Here is a 23,445-nt window from a genome sequence, read left to right as displayed (position 1 = left end):
AGTCTCCTTATCTGTAGGGGTAGAATAAATTGCATGTTAATGGACTTTGCATCTTTGATATTCTTAGATTGGACTGTAAACATTCAGGAGTTCTTTAGAATGTATAATTAAGCAATTTGGTAAACTGGCATGCCACGATTCAGGAGAATGGGCGGGGGACACCCTTTTTTCCCTTTGGCAGAGAAAAATTGGATTATACTTTGTTTCTGTCACCATAAAGCAGCTAATATTCAAAAGAACTGAAAACAATCATATTTAAACAGCAAGGTAAAATGACTACATTCTATTAGCACATTTTTCTTCACTCAGCAAGAGTTCTGTTTTAATGTCACTTGCAATATTTTAGCAGCATGTTTCAGCCCATTTAGGTTAAGTAGCTACAGCGATTTTGAAAGCACTAATGATTCTTATATAGTGAATGCAAATACCCTAGGCAGAAGCCAACCAGGCCCTAACTCTGAGGTTGCTGGCTCTTTGGTGGGCTTAAAAGCCCCGCATATTTAGTGGTAGCAACATGCCACAGGTGGGCCATGATAAACTCAGTCATTTTTGAGCTCATGGGAGAAGGATAACTGTGGCTCAGAGATTAATGAGCCCAGGAGGCCTGTGCTCTGCCACGAGGAAGGCCAATCACAAGAGATGTGAGTCCATTTCCCTCCATTGCCTTTGTAACGGTGGTCTCCATGGCAACCAGGCCAGAATGGCTCCTTTTTCTCAGTTACAGAGCACTGGGGCTATAGACCTTTAGTCATTCAAAGTTGAAATAAAATGTTTTGTACATGAATAGCATCCTCCTTAAACATAAGGTTGACAAGTTTAATGTCTCCCTTTTAACCAACAAATGGCAGAACTGAATTCTTTCATTTTTTTCTTGAAGCCTAAATCTCAGGCATTGTTTTATTATTTAAGTATGGTTACCATACATGATACTCAAGAGTAGTTGCTGGGTGTGGTGGTGCCTGCCTGTAATAACAGCACTCTGGTGACCGAGGCTGGAGGATCACAAGTTCGAGTCTGGCCTGGGCAAGTTCGTGGTTTTTATCTCAACAACAACAACAGCAACAAAAATAAAACAAAACAACAAAAACATTTGGGGATATTGTTATAAACACGTATTCAAATTCACCTAACATTATGAGCAACTACTACAGTGTAGCAGCCATTGGTGAAGCAACTGGCATACATTATTTTGTCTAACTTCCTAAATACTTCATATACATGTTAGCTAAAATTTGATCAGCATTACAGGTGTTTGGCATACAGTAACCACTCCTTGAATATTTGGTGAATAAAGCAATGACAAAACATGAACTCAGGTTCTGAAGGTCACAGTGCCCTTTGGAGAACACACGAAGTCTTTCATCACATACATGGAGAAATCAAACCCCAGAAGAGGAAGTGAGCGACTTATTGAAGTGATTGTCAGTGACTTTACTGATACAACTAGTTAGACCTAGTTCTGTCCCAGGTGGACCACCACTATCCTCTTGAGCCACAGTAGATCTGCCTCACGTGAAAGCTAAGTGACAAAAGGTCTCCAAATCTCTGGGTTTTATCACACTTGGACACATTCTTCTGAATGTTTTTACTGGATGTAGTATATAGAATATTTTGTGAATTATTTAGCAAGAGACACTTGGGGAAATTTAAAACATGTTTATTGATACTTAGGTTTGCAAGACTAAAGCAAAGAAGTGTTAACTACAAGAATTTTAATCAATGACTAAGGTCTACCTGGAGGTGGGTGGGGGCACAAAGTGGTTCAAAACATAGTTTTTCAGCAGATTGAAGCACCATCTAATACAAAGTGACTGACTGGCATCAACTAAATTCACAAAAAGCCCAGGTACAAGCTAGAACACCAGTTTTTACGTGTACAAATGGAAAGGCACCTTGGTTGGTCAGCAATTTTCTAGAAAATTCCATGATTATGAAATCAAGACGTTCCTTGGTGAGTTTGAGATCAGCATGGGGAAGGTTGCTGACTGATTGCACCGTCCTCCTCAGTAGGGGTATGCCAGCCCAAGTGATGCGATGCTCCTGGTCTCTGGTCTCGGCAGCTTCTTGCTTGAGTAGCATCATCCTAGAGACACACTGTTACATTTTTCCTTAAAGATTGCGCTAGTTCCAGGTTGCAAACTGTCCTTTCTGTGAGCATTGTTTCTTTGGACAGTGGGCAATGCATACTGTTTGATGTTAGCTTTGCCAATTTTGCCTTCATGGAGTTGTCCCTTGTCAGACCATTGTAATAAATGAAATTCAAGCCTTTTGGGAATGATTCTAAATGACTAATTCATATATATATATATATATATATATATATATATATATATATATATGAAAGGGACTTGCCCCTCCTCATATTGTTCAACCACCTTATTTCATCCTCTGTATTCTAAACAGTAAGTCTGAAACCGAAGTGAAATTCAGCCTGAGTCTGGTGGGCGTGTGCAGCTGTGTACAGCAATGAAGCAGGAGAATGTACCCCTGCTCTCCTTTAATGACTGGAGCGAGAGAGGGAGAGAGGGAAGAGAAAGGGAAAAACTGACTTGGGGATCAGTAGCTGGAAAAAAATAAAGGGTTAGGGAATAAGAGTAGAGAAAAAGGAATGGTGCTACTGCTGAACTTAGCCTTTCCAGTGCTACCTGGGTGGAGAATTGAACTTCCCAACTTTGTCAAGGGTGGGGCCCACAGAAATGGTCATGATTTTTTAACACATTACATTCCTGTAGTGATTACATTTTCTGATCAACTTACTTTAGTGAAATATAAATTCTAGATGGAATTCTCTTTTGTAAAGAGAAAAATCAATATTTATACAATGCATACATTCTAACCTAACAAGAGATAGAGAAGTGATTAATGAGTGAAGTACCCAATTAATTTTCAATCCCAGTGAATCAACATTTGAAATGGATTTTCCATTTAAGTAAGCTTTGTTTTTTGCTTAATCCAGTTGACATACCGAGATACTTTGGTATATATTCCATATTTGCCTTTCATTGCGCATTCTTCACCCCAGCTAATAATTCCAGTTAGAAAATTGGTCCCTTCCACTTCAGTCACATGGGGACCCCCACTGTCTCCTTGACACGAATCTCTGCCTCCCTCATGGAATCCAGCACAGAACATGTTATTATAGATGGTGAATTTCGTGGACCGAAGACACGTGGCTCGGTCCACAAGTGGAACTCTAAGGTACTGAAGAATTGAAGCGGTTCTCCCTTGACTGAATAGTTTTCCCCAGCCACTCACATAGCCAGCTCCAAATTTGAGGAAGATGTTTGTGTATTCCCTGTTGGCAATGCAAATAGGTGTTACGTAGCTGTTCAGTGATAAGGGTTTGTCCAGCTCCAGAAGGGCAATGTCGTGGCTGTATTTATTAAAGCTTGCATTGTAACTATGGTGCAGAATAATCTGTGTCACATTTCGCCTTTGCTCTGTATCTTCCTTCTTTTCAATATTATGTTTACCTGTTGCAAATAAAGTCGTTTCAGTCTCAGTTTTTCACATACACAGATGGCTCCTGGCTATCTAGTCTCAAAGATACAAGTCTTATGAGATTGGTAGGGAAATTAGTACATCAATAAATAAGTAACTCACTGAGATAAATGCTTAGGGGTTCATACAAGATCATGGGGCTTGGAGGATGGAGAAAGTTAGGTTTTAAAGTTAGGCCCTGTACCACTAACTGAATGAGCAGCAATTGGACCTTAATAAAGCATGATGCATCAGTCATGCAGGACACCTAGCAATGGTGCGGATTATTATCCTTTTTGTTTAATTACCTGCAACAACCTCAATTTTAATACCAGGGAGAATACAGTGGGCAGCTGTTACGATCCATTTTTCATTCACGATGGAACCTCCACAGAATGCTTCAGTTTCACCATTCAAAAGGACCTGTGGAATAAAATTAAGCCTCTTACTGCATCATATATTTGATCCAGAATGAATAAATACATGTGTTGTTTACAGAAGTGGGCAAAGAGTTAGCTTCTAGGTGTTGGCACAAATGGAATATTTCTGGAAAGTGTCAGTTTTGCAGATGAATTGGTGTTTCTAGAGCACAAAACCAGAAAGCCATTTCTGGAACCATCCTGGAGAGAATGAGCAATGAGAGATGGAGGGGTCCTAGGAGAGACAGATCCAGGAAATGACTTCTTTTGGTGATTTGGGGCCCTACCACTCCTTTCCCAGATGAGGCAGATTCTCTGACGGCACAAATTGCTTCATCTGGATCAGACAGGTATGTTAGGAACATTCTGACTCAACCTCTTGAAATGAATAGTTATTGTTATGTGTTTTTTTTGTCCTTACATGAGGAAATCTCTTTGCTGGAGTTCATTAGAAAAAGAGCAACTCTTGGGCTGGGGATTTAGCTCAGCGGCCTAAGCGCCTGCATTGCAAGCGCAGTCATGAGTTCAATCCAAGGTACCGTACCAAAAAAAAAAAAAAAAGAAAGAAAGAAAGAAAAGAAAAGAAAAGAAAAAGAAGGAAAAGAAAAGAAAAAGAGCGGCTCTTTTCAGTGCCTTCCAAACTGGAATATTATGAAATAAGACCTAAGGCCTCCACAAGGGCTATAGCTGCCCAGAGAGTGAGGAGTTGTACAGGCCTTGCACTCTCCCTTAACCACATTCCAACCCTTCCTGGCTGCGCATGGAAGCTGCCTTTGTACTAAAAGCCCTTCTTAGCTGTGCTTAATTTTTGGGCCAAGTGGACAAAGGTGTTCGAGTGCTGTGTTCAGTCTGGCCATTGTTGGATAAGAGATCAATTTGTTCTTTAATTTGTATATTCAATGCAATGAATATTTTCACTGCCTCAAGGTCTACTTGGAGAATTTCCGTTCCAGTATAAGCAATGGCCTTCCTTGATCCACATTTTCAGAAAGAAAGCTGAGAAGTGTGAACACTAGAGGGCACACTCACCATTCAGTAACCCCTTTCTGGAGCCCGCTAGCTTTCCCTAAACCGATGCTTTTTTTTTTTTAACCAGTGATCACGTAGCAGTAGGCATAAAGACATTCATAAAAAAGGAAAGGGCGTGGTGAGTCCTCCCACATGTGGGTCAGAGAGGTTCCTTGGAGCACGTCCTTCTGAAGATTCTTCTGGTCCTTTATTCAACTTACTGAACACTTGCTTATGGTAGACCCTGAAGCACTAGTGTTTTCCTTGGAGACCTAAATGGGCAACTCATTATGGGGCTCTGACTTCTTTTTCCAAATTCTGGCTCTCCCCCTCTGCCTAGCTGTCACTTTTTATTTTGAAAAGTTGTAATAACATGGAAAAAATCTACATAATATACAGTAAACACCAGTGTGACTACCACTCAGATTTAACAATCTTCCTATTTCTTTTTCACATTTATTGATTGTTCACATTGGGTAACCACTATAGCATCCTATATACTTTTAATACTGAAAACATATCTTTGTGGAGTGATATTAATATATCTATTCACACATGATCAATCTACCGGTAAAGTTTAGTGATCACATCTTAATATAGCAGTGAAGACACGTTACAAAACCAAGTCTGCCTGACTCCAATATTTGTGTCTTTGGGTATCCAATATCACTCCAAGTGTAGTGTATAGACCAAATGCAGTATGATTATATGGGGTGTTTGGAAAATGCAGATTTGGGGGCTTATTCAGACTCAATCAGAAAATGTAGTGGCAGGCACTGTGGAAAATGAAGCTCTCCAGAATATTCATATGCATAATTAAATTTGAAAAGTGTTATATACCTACCAAATCTGAATTCTCAAGGCTTGGTAACCTTTATGCTTGAAAGTGCTCACTGCATACTGGCTATATTACTTTGTGAGGGTCAGTGAGAATGAACCTGAGGCCTTTTGTTCCACATTTGGGAAAATATGCCATCAAAGTTAAAAACACAAAACTCTCCCCTTTCTTCTGTGGTCTCTCCTACTGTTTAGTGTTATGATCCCTTGGCATACGGGCATTTTCTTGGAGAGTGCAGAGCCTTGCAGGGACCCAGGGGCTGTACCTTACAGTCTAACACCCACACTATTATGACCCCTGGTGCTATCCAGACATGGCTGGGCCCCAGCAGGGAAGGACAAATTTATCTTCCCTTGCCACTGGCTTGCTGAAAAAATCAAGGCAGAGACCTGATTCCCAAAAGATTGCCATGTCCATGTCAGGATGTGCTCAGTACCTGGAAGGGAGGCTAGCAAGTGGCTTGCCCCAGGCCATTCGCCCTTCAAATGTGTTGTAATGCATTCCTGGACATGTGACCATGCCTCTTTCCAAGTAGCACAGAGCATGTACACCTGGCCTCATTCTTTCCTATACCTAGGTCCTGGCCCTCTCCAGGGAAGGAGGGTGGCAAAATAGGTGGGTAAAATTAAGGACAAGGCATGCCTGGGTACCACGGGCTGGGAGTTGGCGACGGTTTTGGGGCAGGTGTGGAGAAGGAGAAGCAAGGGTGGCTAAGGAACAGGGTGTGGGGCTGGAGGTGGGAGGTCACAAAACCAGCCCTGGGAGGTGGAAAGAAGTGGGAAGGAGACAATGCAGGGTTTCAAGACCCCAGCATGTGCTCTATGGTCTCACCAGATTTCACTTACAGAACACAAATGCAAAGCATTGAACCCTAAATATGGGTTCCTGCTCAGTACACAGCCACAGCCATTGTCACAAGGCAATGTAGCTAACCCTGACCACTGAGTAAAGTTTATCACCAAGCAAATATGAGCAACATGATTCTATACTGATCCTGGTGATTACAACTAAATGCATCTGTCTTAAGCAAGTGGCATTAAGAATCTGTGTACCACAATATGTTGCTTTTCCATTAGCCGCTGTGTGTTTTATTTTGCAGGGGGGACTGAATGTCTCCTAGTTTACTGGGCTAATTAGGCCAGACTGAATGATATCCACATGGGCACAGAGACCATGATGTAGTTTGTCTGACTCCTGCCAAAGACTTGCTGCCTGAAGCGTCTATTGCTTTCCAGTGGATGGCCAAGAAATACGGTGGTGTTCTTTTAAGGCTGCAGAACATTTTTTGCCAATTACTGATTGGTGTTGGAAATTTTAGAAAACATCTTTGCCTTTCTTGGCAAGGCCTTTTCTTAGGCCTTAAATATATTTGTGTTTAAAGATATTACAAATGGCATGGTCTTGGAATGTTTGCTTGGCCATTTCAGGCTCACAGCTATCTAAATATTAGCTATTTGGAGGATGCACTATCTGCTTGGCCAAGGACAAGTTCTTGTAAGACATGACCTCAGAGAATGATGAGGAAAATGAGAAAGCATATATTTTGAGCAAGGCATCTGAGTTGTGACCTGTCAAACATCTTCATAGGAGCCACAGCCTACTAGGAGCACACATCAAACAAATATTCATCTATAAAATACACACCAGAATTTATGATCTCTAAGACAGTGCCAGCCCAGAACACCAGATGTTTCCTTGTTCTCTCTCCAACCTCTGACTGTACCCTACCGTTTCCCTGTGATTTCAGCAAGACTACTTTCTCCCTCCCTACCCACCTCAGCTTTCCAATAATGCTTTTCCTCTCTTATACATAAAGTAAGACAATTTCTATATGATGTACAGATTTCTATGTCCACAGGTGTGCTTTGCCCAGCCTATGACCCTAGGTTATTTGCAGAGTCATAAAGGGAACCTCACTGGTTTTTAATGGCTAACTAGTCATTGAATTAGATTTCTTCAAGTGATCTTAGAGGACAATAGTCTAACTGATCTGAACTAGTTTTGTGAGGCCAGGCGAGAGTTTACACATGTTATTACTTCTCCTAATTGGAATGTTATCATGTGAGCCACGAATAACAGAAGGTTACCTTTTTCCAAGTGGAGTTATTTCTATGATATAAGATCTCCATGTGACATCCCCCACATCCCTCAGAAAAGAAAGCTCTGCTTTTTTGGTAAATTTTCCTGCTGTCTGCCACTGAGTCATGTCCTAATCAAACGGGAAAAATTAGATCTGTGTAGCTAAAAGTACAAGGCAAGAGCTCAGCTCACCTAAAGGATAGCTCCAGGCCAAACCAGAGGGCTTCAGACATTGGGGAAAGTTCAAGATTTGGGCTAAGAAGAGAATAAAGAATGGAAATTTTCTCTAGACATTTTCTGCTGGTTGAAATGGTTAAATATTGTAAATCACTTGGTACAACTTACTCTAAGAAAAGGAAAGAGGAATCACTTGATTTCCATTGTACTCCATTTTTGCAATCTGGTATGATCTTCAGATTATTAAATGTGGAATAAATATGTCTCACACAGAAGTAAGACCCATGGTAAAATAGCAAACTGAAGCAAGCACTTCACACACAGGGCTAACCAGATAGATCCCAACCAAAGCAGGAAATGTGGGAGAATTTACATTAAGGCCAGTTTGTACATGCTCAGAACTGTCAGTTGGCATGGTCACGGGCATGGTAACAAAACCAAATTAAAGCTATATTCTAATATAATTGATCTCTAGTATTCAAATGCTTTTGTTTCTTCCTTATGTAGCAGTATGAAAGTCAAGTCTTGAGTTCTGCGCTCTACTAGATAAAGTAACCCTCTAGCTTTCTGTCTCTTCTGCAGATTCTCTACCTTCCTTTCCCAGGTGCTCAACCTCTCTGTGTCTGCAGCTGGGGTTCTGGAGGGAAACTGAAGGAAATATCTCCTCTGACTGACCACAATCCCCACCCCTCCACCCCAGCCAGCTCACTGGAGTCTCAGTGAGCTGAGATCTAACTTTGCCTGCCTGCACCTTTGGGTTTTGGCTTTAAGAGTCCACTGGGACTCACAAGCATGGCACAGCTACACTGGCCCTTGTTCCTGCCAGGCAAGATAGGGTGGAACCCAGAATAAGGTAAGAAATGAGCCCTACTGCCCAGGGCTACATGAAAGTCTCAAAGCCAGACAGGATCCTGGGTCTCCTAACCTGCTCTAATCTCTCATCAGGTGAAGGAATGGCCTTTCCATTCCCAGATATGACTCTCCAGCCACCGTTGCCCCCAGTGACAGCACAACTCTTCCAGTCATCAACACCACATCAAAACAAAGGGTGAATGTTTAAATAAAACAACTTATTACAGTGAAAGACACATCACCATCAATCTCCCTTGAAATACTCCCCTTACTTTGAACACCCACCCAATCATACTTTCCATTTTCTTTTTTATTTCAGTGTAATACAAATAGATATTAATATATAAAATACTCTTACTTCAATGAAAAAGGAAACAAAATCTCATAACTAAATAATTAGAAAACAACAATAGTTAATGTACTATATATTATGATCATGAAAGAACAGCCAAAATGTTACTCAGAGTATGAGTCATAGATAAAAGAGAGACTCTCTTAGAAGAAACAAACAAAAGAACAAAAATTTCTTTTCAATGAACAAACTGGTAGTATATAGGAAATAAATTAGCCTATATAAATTTAAAAAATGGAATAGATAATTTGGGAAATTATTTAAACATATGCCTACTTCCTATTTATCTGTCTTCTATTTTGCCATATGTACATATTTTGAGTTGCCTATGAATGCCCCTTCTGGATATCTTCAAAAGAGTTAAAGTCATCATATTACTGTGATACATGCATACCCATGTTTATAGAAGAACCATTTATAATAGCTAGGTCTTGGAAACAGTGTATATGTCCATCAACAGAAGAATGGACAAAGAAAATGTGGTCTTGACACATAAAGGAATACTTCTCTGCCATTAAAACAGAGACCCTGAGGCACTCAAAGACAAAAGGATGCGATTTGCCACTTTTTGCAGAAATTCTAAAGCTCCTCTTTTGCGTCTTTATGAAGGGTGATTTTTAAAAAAACATCCAGTGAATGCTGCTGCTGAGTGCTATCCAAAGGAAAAGCAAGCTTGGAAAAACATCAGTGTGTCCTTATCCACCTTAGTCATTGGATCTGGCACCATGTGCCTTCTGGCTCTTCCCCAAAGTCAAAATGACCATGAAAGATCAACCTTTTGAATCAATTCAGATCATTGAGTCATCCAGGACTATGAAAGTAAGACACTCACAAAAGGGATCTTCCCGAGCTGCTTCAGAAAGTGGCAAGAATGACGGGTTAAGTGCATTCAAAGCAAGAGGGAGTGGATTGAGGAGGATTAATAGCAATGTGTTTTTTATACAGTGCGTTTTTAAAACCTAGACATCCACTCAATATTTTGATCATCTATGTCTTCAGCCAATCCTCCAAAGCTGCTGAGCCTGGCATCCAGTGATTACAAAGGGGTTTCTTAATTAAGACCAGAATCAGCCTGCCTGTCTACCGGTTTCGCCTGGAAGTCCACGGAACAGTTATCTTTGCCTATGCCAATTCACTTTTGTAGACAGCTAACCTAAACATTTCCAGTTCATTCAAACTGTTCATTGGATGAAAGTAAACTCCCGGCTCTTTGTCAGATTTCTTCCCCCGAGTGATCATTTTTCTCACTCATCACCATTTAGAAAGTTAAAAAGAAACAATTTGAATAGAAAGGATTTTATGAAGCATCAGCATTTAGAAACACTTTTTTCTAGGTGACAGTTCTAAATAGTACTTCACACTGCAAAGCCAGAGATATACATAATATGGTAGCCACTGGAATACCAGCTGTTGTTTACTGTCTTTTGATGTCTTGGCCCCAGCAGGGTTGGCTGCATTCTTGACTAAAATCTCTTTTGTACCCTAGTGATCAACTGTGATATATCAGAGCTGTCTTTTCTACCAATAAGGAGAGTTTCTGGTTTATTTCATTTCCTGATTCATCATTGTTTAAAAGCAACCATTTAAAAATATTTTTAAAAAACCCTTTTTGTAGTGCTGGGGTTTGAATCCAGGGCCTCATACATGCTAAGAATTTTATTGAGCTACAAACCTAGCCCTTCTTACTTTGAGACAGGATCTCTCTAAGTTGCTCAGGCTGGCCTTGAACTTGAAATCCTCCTACCTCAGTCTCCAAGAAGCTGGTATTACTGGTGTGTGCATCATGCCCAGCTGAAATTGACCTTTGTACACTTTATCCTCTATTTTTGGAAATTAGTAACCTTTGCTGAAGACCTGCATAGAGGTAGGTATGGAGAGACCATTCTTTTGTGATGAAGACAGCAGTGAAAAATTATAACAGGCTGTTTCTCAATTACCCTAGACAGTATCTCAATATCTCACATTTGGAAAGAAGAAATCAAGTGCTCTGTGCCTGTGTGCCACTCATTTTGGTTCTTATGGATAAAATAGGGAGTTAACATATGTGCATGCACATACACGTATGCACATGCTTGTGATTGATCTTGAAAACCCCAAATGATCTTAGTTAGACTTGACAGGAAAAAGCCAACAGGCTCAGAAATACAAGGAATGATTTGATATGAGTATTGTTTATATCCTCTTCCTCAGACCTGCAACAACCATTTAAGAGTCTCTTCTGCTTGAAAACAAAAGAAAATGCCTGCCATCATTACTAAAATTTATTTTAGGAAAGACCTGCATTGTTAAAACATCACCAAGCATCTGGTTTAAAGGGTATGGGTGGGATTCAGGGACTATGTGACTAAATTGAGAACTTTATCCCTCCCTCCCCCATTCTAGTTCTTATTTAAATATTTGCCACTTCATTTCTGGAATGACAAGTGATCAATATCAAGTCTACAATGCAAACATCGTGGGGTTTTTACTTAACTGTGCAGTTTTTTTTTTTTTTTTTTTTATGGGAAGTGATAGTTTTAGCTAATAACACACTTCTGGATTCCCGGATTATTCACTAGAAATACTGCTTGATGTCCCACAATCTCAAGGAGAATATCTGTCATAAAGTAGTATCTCTTGTTATAACTACTTTATCCTGGAAGTTACATACCAATACAAATAGCAAAATAATAAAGACAATAGGAAAATGGATGCAATTCAAGACCATAATGTTAAGTGAAATAAATCAGCTACACAAGCTTAAGTATTACATGGTTTCTCTTATATGAGAAAATCAAATTATAAACAAAGACCAAAGTAAAATCTAGATGATAGAAAGTAGGAAGATAAACTTTTCTCAGTTGGGAAGGGAATCAAGAGATGAAAGAGGGCAAGAAGGAATGGAGAAGAAGAGGGGGATGAAAAAAGTATTATGATGTGTTATGTGCATATACCAACTCTCCAAGAAGTGTGAACATTCCATACTGTAAGTATGGACTAATTAAGAAGAATTACATATCTGGCTGTTAAATAGCATTTCCAGAGTGTTTGTATCCAAGAGAGATCGTTTCAGGAAAGGTCACATAGAGGTCAGTCTTATGAAAGCTTTATGAACCAGAGTAAAGATGTGGACTACTGAAGCAAGGGGTCATAGCGGGTGAGGGAAGCAGCTCTTGCAGAGTGCCCTTAAGTAGATACATAAGGTATGCAAAGCAACACATTGTGTATTTCCAGGGATATATGATCAAATCCAGTAGAAGGAAGACTATTAGACAAGAGGAAGGGAAACTGGTGGAGGGAGACCAAAGATGCCAGAGAGCATAATAACAGAGATGGATAGGATCAAAATATGACATATAAAAAAATATGACATATGCATGTATGAAAATACCACAATGAAACTCGATATTTTAGAGTACTACACACTAATTATATACATATATATATATATATATATATATATACCTAAAAAGCAAAGATAAAAGGAAGGAAAATATGTCTTGATTGAGATATTCCGTCCCTCTATCCTTCTGTACCCTTCTCTACAAATGTCTCTCTTATCTCAGGTATATGCTCAATACCTTACATCCATCATGTTGGAAACTGTGGCAAGCATTCTGCAAAAACCCTGGACAGATTCCTGCTAGCTAGTCTCAGAAAATTCCAGTAGCATTAAACCTGGAGACATTGATTTGATCTTGGCTTTACTTGTCACTGAACACTTTTTAAAGGTATCAGTCTCTGATGGCAGACGCTAAAACCTCAGTAGGGAAAATATTTAGGAGTAAAGTATCCTTGAAATCACTACCAAAATTATAATCATGCCACTATAGAGTTTAGATCAGACTGTTAAATGCACTGTCCAATAGAAACTTCTGCAGTGATGGAAATGTTGTATTTCTGTTTGCTCTGTCCAATACAGTATCCCCTAGCCACATGAAGCTATTATGCACTGAAAATCTAGCAAGAGTGATTGAGGAATTGACTTTGAATTTCATTCAGTTGTAGCTAATTGAAGTTTAAGTAGTCACATGTGGCTAGTGTTTACCTTATGAAACAACACAACTTATAAGGACCAGCCTGGCTCCTTGCCTTGAGATAGGATAAGAGTGCCTTTTTCTTTTCACAGATGGACTCACTCAGGCTTTAGCTGTGGGATCATTTACACCCCAGGTTTTGCTACAAGTCTAGATCCCGGTGTTACATAAAGTCGTGCATAGGTAACATTGTCTATGTTGGTTGTTTACAGAATACACTTGGAAGACTAGGTAGGGTGTGTTCATCCTTTGGTGTTTTGAATCTGGCTTCTGTATTCAATTTTTCCCTTAAGGCAAGTTTTCAAATTGTGCTGTGCATCAGAATAATTTGCAGGGCTTGTTTGCACAGACTGCCGGGCTCCACCCCCTAGCAGTCATGAGTTCAGAGTCCTAAAGTATTCTCAGGTGATTTTGATGCTGCCATAGTTTGAGAACCACAGCAGCGGTGCAGGCATTTATCTCAACCTTTAGTTCCAGGAACCTGTTCTTGCTTTAATCTTTCCTATGTGCATTCTTTACTCCCTTCAAGAGAGTTCAGTTTCTCTGGGCCTAGAGACCTTCTGACTTTCAGCAGCTTTCCCAGGGCCTCAGTTGGGATTACTACCTTGAACTCCAGGACTTTGGACCTTCCTACTGCTGACCAATTGCTTGTTTGGAATCTTGCTACTCTTACCTTGAGACCAGCTTCTTCCTGATCTTGTAGGGTAGGTCTCCCTGGACCTATCTTTCACCAGCTGCTGGCTTACAGCACTTCCCCATGTTGATTAGTGCTGAAACATCCCTAAATACTTCCCTCATTGTCCTAGTTTCAGTTTGCCGTGTAGCTGGTCTGTCTTTTGCTAGCTGAGCTCCAGTTTGGACATGCTATTAGTATAGAGTACCTGCCAAGGGAATTGACCTGGTTTGGCATCTTCTCCACCAACAACCCGAAAAAACTCATCAGATGGCTTGGTGCTTTCAGTGCTGTTATCCCAAATGGTTTCATCATCATCATTATCATCCCAAATGGTTTCATCATCAGTAAAATTTACATAGCCCATACGAGAAAAAATAGCATTAGCACGGTTGTGCTCCTTAGACACGGATGGAATAGAAACTCTTCCACATGGAAATGGCACTAGAAAAATAGACACAACAATTAGCATTCCAACATTTTTTTTTACTGGCAAATAGAGCATGTGTATCAAAATTGGGAAAGAGGCCCATCCCTGTCATTTATGAGAAATAGTCCATCAATATTTAAATATCTAATCAGTGACTACAATATTAACAGAAAAGGTTGATTGCATTTTATTTATTTATTTATTTATTTATTTTTTGTCTTTCGTTTTTATCGGTACCAGGGATTGAACTCACGACTGCCTGCTTGCAAGGCAGGCGCTTATGCCACTGAGCTAAATCCCCAGCTCCGATTGCATTTTATTTATGGAAAGTTTTTAGGCTTCATGGGAATTTGGCTAAGGAATCCACTATCTTTGTGAAAATACAGGTGTCCTGGATCAAATTTGGTAAGATTTAAATTTTTTTGTTAGTATATATTAGTATGTAATGATTATATTGTTTGTGGGCAGTTGATATATTTGCATAAACATCTTAATTATTTTTATGTCCCTTTCCCCTTCCCCTATCTCTCTATACCCTTCAATTTTGTAAAATATCTGTGTACCTCTTTCTTATGTACTCTCTTTTTATTTTGCTCTTTAATTTATTTATGCTTTGGGTTACTCACATATGAGAAACCATGTGCTATTTAAGCTTGTTTGTCTAACTTATTTCACTTAACATTATGGTTTCAAGGTACAGGGAATGGTAAGACTTTTATAGTCTAATGACATTCTGTTTAGTTTATTTGCTAAATTTTCCTTCTAAGTGCTGACCCTGAATGGAAGTCTAGTGATTGGTGCCTTGTGACTTTAGCATTAGGAATTGGTAATTGGGACTTCTGATGTTTATCATTAACAGGATTTCTTTTGTTTACTAGATTTCAAGGTAAATTTTTGGTGTTTGGTGAGGAAATTGCACTGTGATTCAAATACTTGGCTGTCAAATATTAACCAAATATATTACCAATATGATAATCAGAGCCATATTTACCTGGGACCTGACCATCTTTTTTCCTTAGGGTGATTTATTCTCTAGAATGATTTTTTTTTACTGATACATTGGAGAATCCCAGAATGAAAATTTCTAGTCAAAAAAATCATCTCCCACCTAAAATTTTCATTTTTCACTTTCCTCCTAGCCACGTTTCTTATAATAGATATTTTTCTAGCAATCAGCTGCAGCAAAGTATTATGAAGGTTGCATGTGATTGAGGAAACAGGAAATTAGTTCAAAATACACACACACACACACACACACACACACACACATATATATATATATATACATGATCAATAGTGACTAAAGGAAAGGGATAATTACCTTTGAAAAGACAGCAAAGCTTATTGTAGGTCTGGCCTATTTTGCTAAAGCTAAGCGTATACTGTATAAAACAAAACTCTTAATAGTTGGAGGTGATTTTCATTGTTTTCCTCTCGTATAGATAGGCTTGTAAGGGCTTAGAATTGTTTTTTGAGACAGGGTCTTGCTATTAATTCAAGCTGGCCTTGAACTCACTCTATAGCCCATTCTGGCCTTGAACTTGCAGTGCTCTTCCTGCTTTAGCCTCCCAGGTGCTCAGTTATATGCATGTACTACCTGGCCTGGCTGGACTTAGCTATTATACCATCACGGGAAGTTCACGTTTAAAAGTTAAATACATACAAATGTGTGCGTGCACGTGTGCATGCACACATATGTACACACTCCTCTCAATGTATGCTAGCTTTATGTATGTGAAAAAGTATGCAGAATGATAGGTAGGTCAGCCCTGAAACAGAAGACTCTTTGTTTTAGGCACAGCATTTATACTCTGGGTTTCATGTCCTTCCTTTCATAGCCTCTGCCTAGTGCATTGCAGAGATAGGTATCGAATGCAGTTACAGAGGAGTGATACGTGGTTTATGGTGCCAAATCAATACAAAGTAGGATTTAGAAATGCAAAAGAAATTATAGTTAGCTTGCTTCAAATGGTCCCTCACTTATTGAAGATAACTGATCCTGCAGAGCCTCATTTTTATTTCAAAGAAAACAAACTTTTAAAGTAGCAAATTTCTACTTCAATTTTCTGAGCAATATGAATGTGGAGTGGCGATGTTCTGAATACACCTGTCTACATGGTAACATGGTCATCATAACTGGGAAACATTGCATTGTCCCCTGCTCTGTAGGCTGTGCTGACCAGTCTAGCAGAATTTGAACAGTAGTTGCTGGAACCATTGTGATATCAAATATAAAAGCTCAGCTTGGGACCCAAAGCCAGAAAATAACTTTCTCAGAGTAAACCCGGTAAGCCCTGACAGACTTATGCTTAAAATTCACCATCTTTATACTAGAGACCTATCATTAAGTCAATCATGTGTGCACGTTTATGTTAAGTACTCTACTACTGTACTCATTTGACTAGATGAATTACTGATATTATACACAGAAATCACACAAATCGATTGCTCTGTGATCCACAAGTCAGTGAAAGTGCTTGAGCGCAGAAAAGAACTCAGGCTGTAGATAATCACAGAATTTATGTTTAAAATGATGATGTGATTTGTGAATGGATTTGTTTAATTCAGGTTACTGATCTTTTGTTTCATTTCAAGGAAGTAGATACAAACAGGAGTTAAAAATACGTATTAAAGTGCTAAAAGTTCAAATACAGATTTTTTAAAAAAATGTGTTTAGATTCTGACCTGCTGGTTCACAAGACTTTTGGTCTTCTGCAAGTTGGTAGCCCTCCGTACAGGAACAAATCACTTTGTTCTTAGCATCGGTTTTACAAAACTGCTTGCACCTGCCATTCTTAATGTTGCAGCTTGCATCTGAAAGAAAGAAAACTCGATAGTCATACCATAATTTAACACACATTTCTAAAACAATAAGATGGAACTACTGACTCATGTATGGGCCAAATATAAGCTGGAGCATTCATGATGAGACTTGAAGCCTTAAGAGTAGGAAGGAGGGTCAAATAAAATTCTCAGTAAAGCATAAAAGTGGTAACAGGAATATATGGATTGGGTATAGGACTAAATGATTAGGCATTATGCTTTCACCAAATCATGGGCTGCAATTTAAAATCAGTTTATTGAAGTATAACCCGATTTCCAATTTGCATGTTTTTTCACAAAGTACAGGAATTCCTCTTTTAACGACTTGCCTGTCTAATAATGGGATTTATGACCAAGATACACAACCCACTGCTCGGAGTTATGACCCATTTTTTGTACAGTTCTGTAAACGTTGTTTATAGATCCTCAATGTCTTTCTTTTGTACAGTACACCTTGCTGATATAGTATATACTGTATTTTTGCTGGTTGTACTGTACAGTACCACACTGTAGTTTTGTTGTTATACATTGCAGTATTTTATGTAAAAGTCATGCAAATAAAAACAAAGTCACAGAGTTGGAGTTTGTTTTGAGCATTTCTTTGTTCTGAATATTGTAACATACATACTATACTGTAATATAGATCATACTATATACATTCAGTGACCAATTCATTTAATGACTTAGTTGCAGAAATGGAACTTGGTCCTTAAACATAGAACATATGTAAATGCACCTATTTTAACACTACATAGATCGGCACACAGGACAGTATCAAAAACCCAAGAGCTTTCCTACTGCTACCTCTTGTGTATGCTTTCTCCTCACAGGTTACCATTACCTCATTTTGATTGTGTGAATAGTTTATCTGATTCAAAACTTCATGTGAATTGAAGCTCATGATAATCTTCTGTGTCTTTAATTTAACCTTTTGTTGGTGAGATTCATCTATGTTGGTTTTATATAGCAGTACTTCATTTGCATTGCTGTGTAGTAGTCTACTGAATTGATACTACAACTTATACTCAACCGTTCTACTAATGGATATTTGGGTTATTGTCAGTTTTGGGCTCTTACATACAATGCTGTAAATAAATATCCTTGTACATACCTATAAATAACATAAGCATGCATTTTCCTGGATTTTTATACATGAGTTGAACTGTTGGAACCTATGTTTAAGTCTACTAGATAGTACCAAACAATTTTCTGAAATGATAGTACAAATTTAAATTCCAATTATCAGTGCATGAGAGGTCATCCTTAGATACATTTATTGCAGATCTCTTCCTCTACTCTGCAACTTCCTTTTTCTCCTTAAATATTGTCTTGCTGAATAGCAATTCTAAATTTTAATATTGTCCAATTTATTGATCTTTTTCTTTGCAGTGAGAACTTTTTGTATTCTGTTAAGGAGATTTTTGGAGCTGTAATTTCACACATGCCTATAATCCAACTTTTGGGAGTCTGAGGCAAGAAGATTGCAAGTTTTAACCCAGACTGGGGAATTGGGATATATTTCAAAATAAAACAAAATGGGCTTGGGATGTAGCTCTATGACATAGCACTTGCCTAACATATGGAACTCTGGGTTTGATCCCTAGCATTGCAAAAACAAGAGTTTTTGGTTATCCCAAGTCAAAAATATATAACTTTGTTATTTTATATTTCATATTTAGATCCATTGTTCCACTTGGATTTCATTAAATGTGGTGAGGTAGGGGGTCCAGATATATTTTCCATGCATACATACTTAATCATTATTTATGGAAATCACCAGCCGTTCTGTTCTTCATTGCAGTGGCTTTTCTTGTCATAAATCAAGTTTCTCTGTGTTATAGTTTATATTTGAACGTACTCTCAAAGCCTCATGAGCTCAAAAGTGGGGCCTTGGGAAGATGATTGGATTGTGGGAGTGGTATGTATACCTGATTTGCTGTTAAGAGGTAGGGTCTGGTTGCAAGAGTGAGGCCCTTGTGGGCATGACTGGAAGGGTGTATCTCTCTTCCTGGCTCCTCCCTTAACCTCTCCGCTTCCTGGATGCCATGAAGTAAGCAACTTTCCTCGGCCCAGCCCCTCCCACCATGTATTTCTGCCCTGGCACCCACTGACTATGAATTGACATGTTTACAAACTGTGAGCCAAAATAAACCTTCTCTTCCCTGAATTGTGGGTGTCAGTAGTTTGTCCCAACAATGAGGGAAGTAACTAAGACATTTTGCAAGTGCATGCCTGTTCCTGGACTCTCTAATTGTATTCCATTGATCTATTTGTCTACCCTTGTGTCAATACCATACTACCTCAATTAATTATCTCTATACATCTTGGTAATTGATGGTGAAAGCACTCCAGTTTTATTCAGGTTTGTCTCTGTTATCTTTGGCCCTGTGCACTTTCATATATGAACATTTTAGAATTCTCCATACCACTCCCCATATATAACAAAGAAAAAGCCTACAGGAAGTTTTATTGACACTGCACTGAATCTATTAGGAAATAATAATTTTTGTTGATACAGGGTCTCACTGTGTAGTCTAAGCTGCCTCATATTCACTATGTAGCCCAGTCTGGCCTTGAACTCCCGGCCAGTCTCCTGCCTCATCTCCTTGAATGTTGGAATTATGGGTGTTCACCACCACACCGGTTTATTAGGAAATAATTGATTCACTATATTGTAGCCGTTAATCCTTGAACACAGAATATCCATTTATTTATTTATTTCTTCCTTTTAAAAAATGTTTGGCAATTTTTTGTGTAGACTTTTTCTATGTCTTTCTTATTTTTATTACTAAACACTGATTTTTTATTCAATTAAAACTTATTTTCTTTAATTTTTGTGGGTATATAAATGTATAATAGATATTTGTATGTTCACTCTGCATCTAGTAGCCTTTCTGTAAGTATTAATTGTAATTGTTTAAGTTCTTTGGGTTTTCTATACAGACAATCATTTTCCTGAGAGTTACAATTACTTACTTCCTTCAGTGAATAAGAAAAACACCAACAGCCCCATAACTTCATGTAAATGTTGCCTTTTTGCACCAAAATACAGCAGCCTCTGTTACTTAGCTATTCTATAAGTTGTTTGACTTTCAGAGCTAGCGAATTTAACAGATTACTTCCAGAAGGAGAATCTGGAGAGCCCTAGAAATTATAGTGTTGAGGAGTCCATAGAACCTGAAAGCTACTTGAAGCCAACTGAGCTAGATGGGAGTCAAACAGAAAAGGATGAAGTAGGGTCTTTCATGTAGCTAAATGCTAAACACATTATGCATTGACTGCACTGAGCATCCTGCCGGCCCACATTTTCTTTATTCTCCTATGTAAACTCCATTGAGAATATTAAATATCTTCCTTTGTCTTTTGTAAAACTTTTCATCTTGGAGTCTATTTTGTCTGATATTCAGATTGCTTTCCCAGTTTCTTTTGCCAGCATATACCTGATAATTCTTTTTTTATCCTTTTATTTGAGCTTCCTGGTGTAATTTTAAGTATCTCTTTGTCAGCAGTATGCAATTACATTTTAACTCCGAACTGTAAGTTGTCATTAATACATTAGTTTAACCCCACTTCACATTAATTGTGATTTGCTGCATAGTTGCCTTATTTTTTGCCATGTTAGTTTATATTTTCTAATTACTGTGCTTCCCTGTGTTCCTCCTATGCAGTCTCTATAACAGAAAATACCAAGCTTTAGGGCTTGCTAGCTGAGACCTGCTGAGTTTAGAGAAAGAAGCTGAGGCCCTTGGGCCTATTTCTGTCTCTAGAGCAGCGCAGGAATAAAATATATGTAAGACACCTTCTCCTTACCTGCACAGTAGAATATAGTGCAACTGTCAATAGAAATGCTCAGTTGTTAGTGCACTAATAGCATGGAAAGTTTGAAAAATGAGTGACCCTCTTAGATACCTCTGGTATACTACCTTCATTTCTGTGGGTTTATCTGTGTCTTTTTTTTTTTTTTTTTTTTTTAGTACTGTGGCAATCAGCTCAACATTAAGTTCAATTGGCCTTACAAAAGTACAGCCCTGAATTTCCTTGGCTCCTATGGGTACCATGGACCTTTCACCTCTTGCTTTGGGCTTCCATGTTGATGCTAAGGCATGAGATGCTGTATGCCTCTCTGGTACCCAAGCATAGCCAAGTGGCAAACGTGGGGAGTTAATTCCCCATAAGATGAACTTTTGACCAATGAAAGGCAGATGATGATGGACAAATTCTTTCACTTCTCCTTTCTGCTTAGGCTTCCTATCCTGAGATCAGACCATCTGGCTTCTTGAAGACAGAACCAGGAGATCAAGTGACCAGTTGCAGTTACAGGCAACTAGCTAGATAATTAATCCTCTTATTCATTTTCCTTCCCTCACTGCTTCATTTTCTTGTGTCTTAGTCTTGTCCTCTAGGTTTGTATTAACAGCCTCTTTCTATAGAGGAATTCAGGCTAATGGGGTGACTATGTTTTTTGAGAATATTGTGAATTTTTGAGTGATAAATCTAAATTGTGTTGCTCTACTTTGCCTGTGATACCATAAGTTAATTTAATAATTATCCCATAATCCTTACTGGTAGTTCCAGAAATAAGAAGATGCAGAGTAACTGTTATCAGGAGAAAAAAGAAACCAACCTGAGCTTCAATCTTTGCTAGCAAAATACCACTAAAGGTATGATAAAAAAAATTCACTTGGTCTTTTTTCTTTACTTGTTTGTTAAAAGCTTTCTTATAGTGTACGGTGATAACATCCTTGGCTCTTTTCATGTTATTACCTATCATATCATTGCTATACACCAATACTAAAATGTTCAGCCAAATCAAATACCACCTGCAGAAAGTGTTCAGTCAATATGAGATTGTGATAAGTTGAAAGAGGAGGGTGATGGGAGCAGCCTGGTTTTGCTCGGCGCATGCACATTAGGAATGAGGAAAGTTGGTGTGGTTTCCCAGTTGTCATTCTGTGTCCATAGTTAAGCAACCAGACCTCTTGCTCACTTCTCTCATTTCACATTGCTGCTGACCTCTGGCTTGATTTGTGCATCTGGTGGAAACATTGTTGCCTAATCAGCAGGATTTTACCCTCAGGTGAATGGCTCAAGAGTCCAGAAGTAGAATAATAGCTCAAGAAATTCCAGGGGCGAGGCCATTAGATCAGGACCTAAGAACACGTCAGAACTGGACTCATTTATCAACTGCGGAGCATATAGATGTCATACACTATATAGGACATGGGTTCCCCCTCATCCTGAGGCCGGCTCAGTGGCTAGAATGTATGTTAAAGACCACAAAAAAGCATTTGTTCTTCTCCCTTCATGTTAGTACAGACACTATTTCTAATTCTCTTTATACATACTTACAAAAATCATCATATTCTGCTTTATTTTACTGTGTTCATCTTCCATGATACTTCCAGTAATGTGCCTACTGAAGTTTGAACAAAAAATGTTCTGTTTAACAAATTTGCCACCAAATGGGATGGTTTTCAACTAAACTCAACGTTTTTCCTCCACAGAGACATGCTAAATAAGACAGTGGTGTCTGTGATGTGCTGAAAATTTTTAAAAATGAGTATTTATATCTTGTGATTTTTAAATTCCTATCATATTTCACTGTGGGGAAATACTTCTTGTATTCTTTACAAGCAATGCAGAGAATAATATTCTTACAGGCCTTGATCTATTTGAAAGCCGTTTGGACTTTAGTTGCACCTGGGGACTTAAAGGGGTGTTTGTTATAGTTAAAAGCACTCAGTAGCCAATTAATTGTTATTGTTATAACTAGAAAGCATATCCTGACCGTTTGTACCTCTCTCCCTTGCTGAAGAGCCTGATGATCAAGGGAAAAAGTAAACAAAGAGATCTTAACAATGGAATCTTCATCATTTGCTATGACAGGGTAAAGCAAGAGGCTTGGGACCAAGATACTGTATAAACTGTGCTGTCTAGTGGCTTTGAGTTTAGCCCTTAGTTCAGTTTAAGGCAATAAGCTTAAATGACAACCTGCATATGCTTTTGTTCTTGCTTTCCTTTAGTGTCTGAGATAAAGGGCATTTTCAGAGAATTTCTGTTTTGTTTCTGAACTAATGGAGCTGAAAGTATTTGTCTAAACCTTGATCAGATGGCTTGGGTGAAATCAATATACTCCAGAGGGCAAGGGTGTTAGTAGCTGCAGTATATCTGCAGGGGCCTGATCAAAAAGAAATGTGGAAACCCTAAAGTATTCAGTTGGGGCCAGGGGTAGTCTTAGCATTAGGTAGATAGTTACCCCTATTATAGAAGTTCTATGTTTATATTTCCATTCCTTGAG

General features: G+C 38.7%; 1 protein-coding gene across 1 annotated transcript in view; it reads right to left on the bottom strand.

The window, feature by feature from the left end:
- Positions 1-1,641: 1,641 nt before the first annotated feature.
- F9 (coagulation factor IX) overlaps positions 1,642-23,445 on the bottom strand; it is a 36,122-nt gene continuing 14,318 nt past the window's right edge. Inside the window, exons 5-8 of the mRNA XM_003464707.3 lie at positions 17,010-17,138; positions 14,103-14,338; positions 3,789-3,903; positions 1,642-3,473 (exon numbers count right to left, since the gene is read on the bottom strand). Coding sequence (XP_003464755.1) covers positions 2,926-3,473; positions 3,789-3,903; positions 14,103-14,338; positions 17,010-17,138 — 1,028 coding nt within the window. The 3' untranslated portion in view covers positions 1,642-2,925. The remainder of the gene's footprint in view (positions 3,474-3,788; positions 3,904-14,102; positions 14,339-17,009; positions 17,139-23,445) is intronic.

This window comes from Cavia porcellus, unplaced genomic scaffold, assembly GCF_034190915.1.
Source record: "Cavia porcellus strain 051 isolate PalLab524CR breed Dunkin Hartley unplaced genomic scaffold, mCavPor4.1 scaffold_3, whole genome shotgun sequence".
NCBI classification, from domain to species: Eukaryota; Metazoa; Chordata; class Mammalia; order Rodentia; family Caviidae; genus Cavia; species Cavia porcellus.
Note: the sequence above shows the minus strand (reverse complement) of the source record. Positions and strands in the feature narration are given on the sequence as shown.